Raw genomic sequence first — 12,222 nt, forward strand, 5'->3', positions numbered from 1 at the left:
TCAGAACCTCAATGCTGGCAGATATTTTAAGGGAGAGTAAAGGGGAAAGTACCTGCTCCTCTTGGCCAATGAGAAAAGCTGTGAATGAACTTGCTTTGTCACCCTGAGGTTTCTGCAGGCCTCTGAAACCCAACTGGTCACAGTTAAATCTGTAAAACAGGTTAAATTCAAGTTTGACAGACTTCTTATGTATTGAACTATTTAAATTGCCAGCCAACCTAACTGCACACTGCTACTGTCACACACAATTAAACCAGGAATTGGGCAGGTAGATTGGGATCAAATTTGAGGTTATGGAATTTTAACCTCTGACCTTCACATATCTAATTGGATGCAAGAATAGAGCCTCATACCTCATAACGTTGCCATGCCAGTTTGAGAATTTGGATACTTTTTTAAAAATGTTGAAATCAAAAGCTAGTAACAATAAAATTAGATATGTCCCTGCTGTCCTTTAGTTAACGTAACTTTACAACATTACCCAGCCTAGGTTATGTGGAACAATCCCTCTTCCGTACCTACACCGGCCCTAAACCCCACCTCTTCCTCCGTTACATTGATGACTGTATCGGCGCCGCCTCGTGCTCCCACGAGGAGCTCGAACAGTTCATACACTTCACTAACACCTTCCACCCCAACCTTAAATTTACCTGGACCATCTCTAACACCTCTCTCCCCTTCCTGGACCTCTCTGTCTCCATATCGGGCAACCACCTCGAAACCGATATTCATTTCAAGCCCACCGACTCCCACAGCTACCTAGAATACTCCTCCTCTCACCCACCTTCCTGCAAAAATGCTATCCCCTATTCCCAATTCCTTCGCCTCCGCCGCATCTGCTCCCAGGATGAGGCATTCCACTCCCGTACATCTCAGTTGTCCTCATTTTTCAAGGACCGTAACTTCCCCTCCTCGGTGGTCGAGAACGCCCTCAACCGTGTCTCCCACATCTCCCGCACCTCATCCCTCACACCCCGTCCACGCAATAAAAACCAAAAAAGAATCCCCCTCGTCCTCACGTACCACCCCACCAACCTCCGGATCCAACGCATCATCCTCCGACACTTCCGCCATCTGCAATCCGACCCCACCACCAAAGACATCTTTCCCTCCCCACCTTTATCTGCTTTCCGGAGGGACAACTCTCTCCGTGACTCCCTTGTCCGCTCCACACTCCCCTCCAGCTCCACCACACCCGGCACTTTTCCCTGCAACCGCAGGAAGTGCTACACCTGCCACCACACCTCCTCCCTCACCCCCATCCCAGGCCCCAAGAAGACTTTCCACATCAAGCAGATGTTCACCTGCACATCTGCCAATGTGGTATACTGCATCCGCTGTACCCGGTGTGGCTTCCTCTACATCGGGGAAACCAAGCGGAGACTCGGGGACCGCTTTGCAGAACACCTACGCTCGGTTCGCAACAAACAACTGCACCTCCCAGTCGCGAACCATTTCAACTCCCCCTCCCATTCCTCAGACGACATGTCCATCCTGGGCCTCCTGCAGTGCCACAACGATGCCACCCGAAGGTTGCAGGAACAGCAACTCATATTCCGCTTGGGAACCCTGCAGCCCAATGGTATCAATGTGGATTTCACAAGTTTCAAAATCTCCCCTCCCCCCACCGCATCCCAAAACCAGTCCAACTCGTCCCTGCCTCCCTAACCTGTTCTTCCTCCCACCTATCCCCTCCTCCCACCTCAAGCCGCACCTCCATCTCCTACCGACCAACCTCATCCCGCCCCCTTGACCTGTCCGTCCTCCCTGGACTGACCTATCCCCTTCCTAACTCCCTACCTACACTCACCTTTCCTGGCCCCATCCCCGCCTCTTCGACCTGTTTGTTTCCTCTCCACCTATCCTCTCCTCTATCCATCTTCTATCCGCCTCCCACTCTCTCCCTATTTATTTCAAAACCCCCTTCCCCTCCCCCTTTTCTGATGAAGGGTCTAGACCCGAAACGTCAGCCTCTCTGCTCCTATGATGCTGCTCGGCCTGCTGTGTTCGTCCAGCCCTGCACCTTGTTGTCCCAGCCTAGTTTTATTTGATTCTGGTTCCATACCATTCTGTTTGGCTTGTAACTGTCTACTGAAGGAAGCAAGTCTTTCAGCGTAGCAAACCACTACAAAATTACATCAGGACAACTTTATTAAAAGCAGCCCAAGATGGTTCACTTGACTGATTCCTGGGACAAATGAGGAAAGGTTGGACAAATTGGGTTTATGTCTGTTAAAAATAAGAGATGATCTTATTGAGACATTAAAAGATCCTGAGGGAACTTGACAGAGTGGATGCTAAAAGATGTTTTCCCGTTATGGGAGAGATGAAACTGAGGAGACACTGTTTTATAAATATTCAAATGGAGATGAGAATTTTTTACCTCATACAGTCATTAGTCTGTGTAACTCTCTTCAACAGACAGCAGTGGAGACTGGGTTAGTGAATATTTTTAAGGTAGAACTGGAGTTGAAGGGTATGTAAGGAGGCAGGAGAGTGGGATTGAGACCACAATATGACAATACAATATTGAATGGCAAAATGGACTGGGCTCCTGAGTTACTTGTTCCTATGTTTATTAAAGAAAAGCACCATAGGAGTTATAGTAGTCCAACAGAAAGGTCCACCAGACCCTTTTCACGGCAATAAGGTGAAGCAGTATATGTTGGCGTTACTGATTCTGAAAATTACTATGTTAAAATTAAATGATAAATGCTGAATTAAAGTTTCAACATAGCTTGAGGAAGTGACTGATTTCATCTCAAAACTCTGATGAAACGATGTTATCGTACCTATAGTTAGCAATACGGCTGCCGCTGGGCTGATTAATCCAGTGGCCTAATACCCCCCTGTTATAAATGTGTTTGTTCAGCACTAATATAGTTTGAAATGGAAGAGGAAATAACCAAATCCAAATTGCTACCAGACTGCAGCTTTTGAGTTCTGGTGAAGATTAGTAGGCAACTTACTAAAGAAGACAGAATGGATCCAAGTGTTAACAATAAAATGTGACTTGAAACAGAATGAAAAAGTCAACCTTACTGTGATAATATTACATCATTGGGCAATGGCCCTTGGCATTAATCATTCTGGGTGTCTGGCAATGATTTACTTAAATGTGAGCAGTTGTGTAATGTATTTTTCATTGATTATGCAGACATTGATGAATGTAACGTAGCCACCTATTGCCATCATGGATGTGTCAACACACCCGGTTCCTATTACTGTCAGTGCAACACAGGTTTTCAGTTGGCAAGCAATAATCGCACATGTCGAGGTAAGTCTCCGCTGTTCCTACTCACAGTGTTGGGATACTGTGCAGAAATCTATAAAGCATCACCTACAGCGATTCCAGTATTAGTATAAGGAAGCTTTTCCATCTGTTTTCGTATGCCTTAAGAGTATATTAAAAGTGTCTTTCTTGCATTTAAAAGCAGAATTAAAGTTTTGCAGAATATTTAATTTTAATTGTCCTAAGTCCTCCCTCTCTTTTACTCTGTAAAGATACACAGCCATTTATACTGTTGAATGGAATATACTGTCTATTAATTCACATGCAACCTAAAGCCAGGGTGAAGTTCCATTCTTTCAGGTTTATTCAGTCACTTCAACAATAAGGAATCTTTCAATCTCCATGGTGACATCATTAGAAACTGGCAGTCATTATACCAGAGTAATTTTGAACCACTTTCTTACACTGTGAGCAATACCCCACAGAAATGCTTTCCTACTTGTGTTTGCCAGGTTGGCCTAAAGCCACAGGTCATAGTAATTCTTGGTGTTCCAGTAATTCCGCAAAAAAAAATTCTCTTGTAGGCATATGAAACAAGCTGTCTTTATGTGAAAAGTGTAATGTAATAAGAACTTCTAATTAGCTCCCCTGATGGCTTACTGAGTAATTGCATTGCCTGTTGTGGCAGTGAGCCATAAAGATCTGGAATACCCTGGGTTCAATCAGAAGTCTGGATTGAAGTTAATCCCTGCTGGATGGCAATAATGCACTTTTAGTTAGCCTCAGGACCGCTGGCCTGGGAAGGGAATAAATCAGCTACACTCCTCACTCCTGACTGCAGTTCAGTGCCTTCTGTTATATACATGCGCTAACAGGCCAGAAATTGGCAATCATGCCACTTTGATCCTTTGGTGAATAACATATTCAATGACCAGGAATTTGTTGGGAGCTGCTTCCATTCTGTCATCCTAACCCTACCAGACATGTACCAGGGACTCCAGTTATCACACTGACAGAGTCTATATTGTACTTCCACCAGTGAGGCACCAAGGAAAATCTGGGCCAGTTCATATGCTCTTAGCAGACATGGCCATTTGTACAAGGTACTGGGTGGCTCTCAAAGCTTATGAGACTGAACCTCAGTGAGACCAGGAGAGAATTGTGGAAGGAGAGACCTTCTTAATAGAGCATGCTTAACAGATGCCTTATTGTTACTTCTGTTTGGCAGAGGGATGTCAAGTCAATCTTTACATTTTGGCTTTTTCTTTTAGGAGTAAACACAGATTTGGCCTTGATTACTGGACTGCATTCTGTACTTTACAGTAGATATTTTGGTTGGACACCTATAAAAACTGTTTTCTTAAACTGACAATTCAGTGCTACTAAGGAAAAATCAAAATAAATGAAACAATATTTCAGGCAGAACCTGAGGGAATCTGGAGATTGTTACTGTGCCTTGTGGACTGTTCTGGATAAATAGACTGAATAAATTAACACTTGGCTTTCGTTCTATTTAGGGTATCCCAGTCTGAATGTCCACTGTTGTGAATGTTAATCTCTGTTTAAAGTGGAGAGGTTTTGCGTGCCAAATGTAACAGTCAGCAATCCTTTGAAAAATGTAATAATTTCCTGCAATATTTCAAAAAAAGTCAGAATTTACTGAAGTGGAATGAAAGTCTACTGTTAATGTAAAGTATTGACTGCTTTGAAGAAAAAAGATAGCCTCAGGAGAACATTAGATAAAAGTGTCCATGTTAACATTGGCTTAAAATCTCTGCACAGTCATCATGACACCCCCAAACCATGTCCCTTCTCTGTTAGGATACTCCGTAACATTAAGTGGCTCCATAAAAATATATGATGGTTGCAACTTCATCCAGATCTGAAAGCCATTGTAGACCACTACCATCCAAGGAAACTATGCTACTCAATGGATAATTTGCATTGTTTGACTGTGGTGGGCCATTTCCAGGTCAAGCATTTCCAGAGTGACTTTCATCTTGATCTGAAATTACATTCACTTTCTGATGAGATTTTGAATGCATTGGTAAGCTCCCTATCAGTCACACTGCCTCACCAAAAGAGGTGGGTCTAACACCCACTCAGCATCCTCTTTATTCATAACTACACTGCCTTCTTAAAATATATTAATCAAATTATACTTGGGTGGGCATGGGGTACTGGGAAAGAATTTCATGAAAGGGCTGAAAGTCCGTCACTATAAATGTGCCTTTAAAATTAACATGCAAGCTCCTAACGAAGAAACGGATATACTATTAAAGATGGTTGCTGTGACCTATCTGCACATGCCCAGTTGCATTTTGTGGGAGAGTAAAGAACAGCTTTTCAACAAAAGTCTGGTGAAGCAGTAAAGATAGAATGCAGACATCATGGCATTTGTTGCATATTTTGCATTGTTTCTGAAGCAATTTTGGCTTCAGTGCAAGGCAAGGTATATTTTGGAACAGCACGCAGATGGATAGGAATTAACAACAAAGAAAATGCTGGAGAAACGCAGCAAGTCTGATGACAACTGTGGAGAAATACATAGAGCTAATGTTTTAAATATTATATTTCTATTTCCCCTCTAGATATTAATGAGTGTGAAACAAGTGCCCCGTGTGATCACCAATGCTTTAATATTGTCGGTTCGTTCATCTGCCAGTGTGACCAAGGATATGAGTTAAATCCAGACAAAGTGACATGCAGAGGTAATTAGTGAATGGTCTCTCAATATGTAGGATAATTTATAACAAATGTGTAACAGTTCTATTTCCTGCTGTTTTGTTAATATGTAAAAATGAGAAGGTTATCATTTTGGCCATTTTAATAATGCTGACAATTAATAACAAAATTGCTAGTTTATTTTAGCACTTACTAGAATTCAGCCTGTTTGGGTTCATTTGTTACTTCATTATTCATTAGATGTTTCATTGCTTTGATTAAATTTTACTAAAATGCCAAGATGTCACTGATGAAAGTTGGAATTTTCTACTTCGGTTATCCATTGCAAGACTAGGTAGTACCAGATGATGTATATTATAGTAAGGTGCATAGTAAATATCACACTACATCCACACAGAATATATTCCATTCCACTTTGTTGTGAATGAATTCAGTTCTCATTCTGGTCACACTGTATTTCTCAATGCTTCAAGAAGTTTTGAACAATTTACCTATAATAAGTTCCAGGGTTACAGCTGACATGACTCATTTTCTGCAAATGTTTGTGTACAGATGTCATTGCAAGAAAGTATTAACTTATGCTGCAAATTTTATGTTTTTTTTTACAAGCTGTAAAATTATCTCTTATAATGCAGATATCGATGAATGTGCCTACTCAAGCTTCATGTGTCAGTACCAATGTATAAATGAACCAGGACGATACTCCTGCCTCTGTCCTGAGGGATACAAACTCCTGGGTTCCAGAATGTGCCAAGGTATGGTAATCCAAGCAACAATTTCTTCTTTCTTATATTAGAAAACTACATCTTATTTTGGATGTTGAAAATCTAAAATTACGACTTGCTTGCTTCTAATAATAAACACCTCCTAGGCACCACAAATCCTTAAAAATGTTGAACATCAGCTTTGATAATTTATTACACGTTAACTTAGCCATGCTGGTAGATTCCAATGTTCAATTAACAAAATGTTAACATCTCAAAAGTGGTTGCATTGACTAGATCAGCAATAAAATCTGCTAATCATCAATGAGTAATCAACACAAAACTGAACAATAATTGCTAAATTTTTCAAAGCCATACAGAATTACTTAATCAAATTAATCAGAATTACATAACATATATGCTCAGTAATTGGTTCAACTATTCTATTGCCAGGGTTTATGTTCCACTGTACTTCAAATCATCCTATTAGCAATATGTTTTATTCCTTTCTCCCTTATGTATGCCATTTGCCTCAATTACTTTTGCAATACCAAGTTCTTCATTCTAATTGTTGTTTGAGTAAAGAAGTTTCTCCTGTTTCTTTTTTAATTTATTAGTGATTATCATTCAGATATTGATGTTTCATCTTCTTTCAATTGTTAAGTCTCTTTTCGAGCACTGACTGTATACATGTCAAATTAATTTGTAAGATGATGTATTTGTTATTTGTAGGTAGAAGGATGAGATCACCAATCTTCTTTGCTTTGATGGGGTACAAGGGACTAATTAGTTTTCATTGGCTAGAGGACCATAATTATGCTTAGCAAGAAGATGCTGTTGTCTTAACAGTTCATTGCATGACATCAAAAAAGCACAAGTCATGTTAGTTCATTAGATACTGTCACTCAGACTATGAGGAGACTTTGAGTATAAACCTGCAGTCCATAAGGTTCTAAGATTTTCTGCCTTATCCAATCCAAGCCAATATGACATTATCAGATTGTGTGAAGCTTAGTGCAGTTTCCAATATCAACCCTTTCAGAATCATTATTTTGTATAACTGTATATGAGTAGATTTTCAAAGGAATTGTTAATTTTAACCTTAAACATATTAATTGGACCAGATACTACATTGTGAAATATCTCACAATCTGTCACATTAGTTAGACTTATTTGTGTACATTTTTGTTTTGAAACATTTTGTCCAGAAAGTTAGAGATAACAAGGTGTAGAGCTGGATGAACACAGCAGGCCAAGCAGCATCAGAAGAGCAGGAAAGCTGACGTTTCGGGTCTAGACCCTTCTTCAGAAAGAGGGTCTAGGCCCGAAACGTCAGCCTTTCTGTGCCTCTGATGCTGCCTGGCCTGCTGTGTTCATCCATTTCTACACCTTGTTATCTCTGATTCTCCAGCATCGGCAGTTCCTACTATCTCTTGTCCAAAAAGTTGCTGTGTGTATGTGTTGGGGGAGAAGGGTCTGAGAATTGGTGACTAATCAAACCAACAGTGTGACTGAGGGTGAATGAGGAGGGTCTATTCAACCAAATCAGATGCAAAAAGGGAAAGAAAGATTGGAAAATATGCTTGTTCACATTTTGTTTTCAGTTCTGATGCAGGGAATGAGTCCAAACAGATTTTTGTTTTTCTCCAGCCTAGTATGTATTTTTTTTCCTGTTGTTAGTTCAATGCTGTGGTATTTATCAAGAACCAATGTCATTAAATGGTCATTGGCACATTACTACACCACATAGCATCAATCTGTCTGTGTTCCACAACAATATATTACACCAGTATAAAAACTAGTATAACTAAGAAATGGAATTGTTCACAGTAGTACATGGACAGCAAATAAAACAAGTTCTGATAAAAGATCATCAACTTGAAATATTCATTTTGTTTCTCTCTCTGCACTTGCTGCCAGTCCTTTGAGTATTTTAGAATGCCGTATGTTGATATTTCAGATTTCCTAGATTTCATGAATTTTGCTCTTGTTTAATGTAAAAATCATTTATATTTGTGAAATTGAGCACAGCCTCACAGAGGATGCTCCCTCCACGCCCAGCATCCCAAGCTAACCTGCAGTGATCTGCTTCTATTCCTGTGATCAGTGAACCCATCTCTGCAATTAACACCTCCGACTAGCCCTGTGGGTCAGGTTCTTCCGCCCAGAAGTCAACCAGCCTCTCAATCTGAATAAAAACTGAAAGAACTGCGGATGCTGTGAATCAGGAACAAAAACAAAGTTACTGGAAAAGCTCAGCAGGTCTGGCAGCATCTGTGAAGAAAAAATCAGAGTTAATGTTTCAGGTCCGGTGACCCTTCCTCAGAACTTCCTCTCAATCTGAATGGCTGCTGTAAAAGAAACTGAGTAAAGAAAATCAAATAAAATCAGGTCATTAAAATCCCACATCTCAACCTTTCTTGTCAGTTTGAAAACCATTGAATTTTGAGGAAAAACATTGTGATAAGCATTATTTGAAGTAATAATGGGCAACTTTAATTTTCATATTGATTGGCAAAACCTAATCCACACTGCTGCTTTGGAGGATGATGTCTGGAACAGTGCATTGAAGAACAAGTAGAAATAGGGCTGTTCTGTTGGGTCAAGATTTCAAATCACTAGTGAAAGTCCATGATCCAAAATGCTAACATTATCTTATAATACATCCTGACCTACTTGGGACAGTATAATGACAATTAAGCCCCACTAATCCTGTGGTGGTCACAAGAGTGAAAGATTTTAAACAAATTATTCAAAATCTCCAATTTACCTGCTGTCAAACTCAGATTAATAGAATACATTAATCAAGAAACTACACTCTATTACAAATAAATCAGATCTAACCACAGGTAAACAAAATAAAACTTATCAACTTATAACTCTTTACCTTAAATTCTGCTCCTTCCTGAATCCCTATACACACATGTACATCGACACAGACAAACAAGAAAGGCATTGATATTATGGATGGTGAGGAAAAACAAAAAGAGAGCATGGTTCAATTGTGCCAGTCCACAGGGTCCAATGTAGTATCCTTTTGCTTCTTCTGAGTCCTTCTGATCTCACATTTTTCTCTTTCCAAATCTCTCTGGTTCTTCACTGAAGACGCAGGGCAGTTGATGTACTAATTGTTCAGCCTCTCACTAGTTATAGGCAGCTCAAAGGCAAATCATGAGTGAGAATCTTCCAATTCTGTGTGGCTTCTCTACAGGGAGAGAGAGTTAACAGTTGGAATCTAGACCCCTATTGCCCTTATTTTGTTCACACATTGGCGCCTGGGCAGATAAGCAGCCTCTCAGAGTTGTTGACATGCTGTGCACTCCTAACCCATTCCTGATTGGTTTCAGTCAACAGACTGTCTTTGGGTAAAACTGCCCTTAACACACACACATGGTGCTGATGAGCAATCCTCCCCTACTGCTTGAACAAAGCAACAGCGTAAATATGTAACAAAATAAAATAAAGAACAGTGGATGCTGGAAATCTGAAACAAACACAGAAATTGCTGGAGAAATTCAGCAGGTCTGGCAATCCGACCTTTCTTCAGATCATTGTAAATATAACACACAATGAGTTTACTAATTATGTTAAAACTGCTACATCTCCTTCCATGGTTTTGTTGGTTTAAGCAGTATCCTTTTCCCATGTTTTCCACAATAAAGAAAAGTAATAAAGATGAGATCATTCCAAATATGTAATAAGAAAAACCTAATCAATAACCTTTCTGAAAGGCACTCTTGGGGAACAAAGTGAACATAATATGATAAAATTTTACATAAAGTATGTAACTCGTAATTCATTCCAAACTGGCATTCTTAATATCTGAACAAAGGAAGCAATGAATCTATAATGGGCAAGTGGGCTATGTGAATTGGGAAAGTACACTAAAAGATTTGCTGATAGACAGATAATGGTTCATGTTTAAGTAAGTATTGCAGGGATTGTAACATGTATACATTCATCGAAGATTTAAAAAAGACACCCAACAAGAATGTTGAACAAATGGCTAACAAAAGAAGCCAAACGTGCATTAGATCAAAGGAGGTGGCTTATTAGGTAGCCATAAACACCAATAAGTGTGAAGATCAGGAACAATTTAAAATCCAGCAAAGGATAACTAAGAAACTGATAAAGGTAAAAGAGGATATGAATTCCAGACAGAAATGAGAAACAAAGGTGAACTGTAAAAGCTTCACTAAGTATGTGAAAAGGAAAAGATTAGCAAAGACAAATGTGGGTCCATTGCAGGTGGAAGCGGGAGAATTTGTAATGGAGAATAGATAAATAGCAGAGAAACAAAGCAAGTACTTTGTGTCTGTCTTCATGAAGGAAGATACAGCAAGTTTTCCAGAAACACTAGGGCATCAGAAGAGTTGTAAAAATGAGTAATTTCATGAAATTAATATCAATAAAGAAGTGATACTCATAATTTAAAATTGATTGAAGGTTGATGGACTCGACAAGCCACACTTGAGTGTGCTTAAAGTGATGGCTTTAGAGATAATGGATGTATTGATGGCATCTTTTAAAATTCTACAGATTGTGGAAAGATTCCCGCAGACTGGAAAGTAGAAAATGTAACTCTACTATTTAGGAATGGACAAAGAGAGAAAATAGAGAACTGCTAGACCTGTTAATTTGATGTCAGTAATGGAGAAAATATTTGAATTGGTGATAAAGGATGCAATAACTGAACACCAAGAAAATAATGATATGATTTGGCAAAGTCAATAATAGATTTATGAAAGGGAAATTATGTTTGACAAACCTACTGAAGTTCTTTGAAGATGTTATTTGCAGTACAGATACTAAGAAACCAGTAATGTATTTAGATTTCCAGGTATTTGATAAGGTTCTGCGCTGAAGGTTAGTAAACAAAATTAGCACATGAGATTGAGAATTGGTTAGCAGACAGAAAACAGCATAGGATTAAGTTGGCCATTCTATGAATGCCAGGCTGTTGCTAGTAGAGTACTACACGATCATTCCTTGGTCCACAGTTGTTAACACTCTACATCAATAATGTGGCTGTGAGGAATAAATGTAATATTTCCATATTGCTGAAGACACAAAACTAGGTGGGAACATGCATTGTGACAGTGATACAAGGAGGCTTCAATGGGAATTGGACAGGCTGTGTGAATGGGTAGCATGTGCAGATGGAATATGATATGAAATATCTGAAGTTATCTGCTTTGATTAAAACTTATAGCATACTTCATAAATAATGAAATGTTGAGAAATGTCGATATCCAAATAGACCTGGGTGTCCTTATTCACCAGGCACTAAAAGCTAGCATGTAGATATAGCAAGCAATTAGGAAGGCATCCAAAGCATTTTGTACAGTTTTGTTCTCTTTATCTAATGGAGAATATAACCCATAGAGGGAGCACAACAGAGGTTCACCAGACCAAACAACAGGGTGGCCAGATTATGTTATAAAGAGGCATTGAGGTTACTGGGCCTATATTCTCTAGAATTTCAAAGAATAAGAGGTTATCTCATTGATATTGACGAAGTTTTTACAGGGCATGACAGGGTGATGCAGATGAGATATTTCCCCCAGCTGGTAAGTCTTGAACCAGGAAATATAGTCTCAG

At 39.5% G+C, this 12,222-nt stretch overlaps 1 protein-coding gene across 1 annotated transcript in view; it reads left to right on the plus strand.

The window, feature by feature from the left end:
- LOC109929136 (EGF containing fibulin extracellular matrix protein 1) overlaps positions 1 to 12,222 on the plus strand; it is a 102,732-nt gene that overhangs the window by 82,346 nt on the left and 8,164 nt on the right. Inside the window, exons 6-8 of the mRNA XM_048601038.1 lie at positions 3,158 to 3,277; positions 5,824 to 5,943; positions 6,553 to 6,672. Of these exons, the coding sequence (XP_048456995.1) occupies positions 3,158 to 3,277; positions 5,824 to 5,943; positions 6,553 to 6,672 (360 nt within the window). The remainder of the gene's footprint in view (positions 1 to 3,157; positions 3,278 to 5,823; positions 5,944 to 6,552; positions 6,673 to 12,222) is intronic.

The sequence above is a fragment of the Rhincodon typus genome, chromosome 9 (assembly GCF_021869965.1).
Source record: "Rhincodon typus isolate 14 chromosome 9, sRhiTyp1.1, whole genome shotgun sequence".
Classification (NCBI taxonomy): domain Eukaryota; kingdom Metazoa; phylum Chordata; class Chondrichthyes; order Orectolobiformes; family Rhincodontidae; genus Rhincodon; species Rhincodon typus.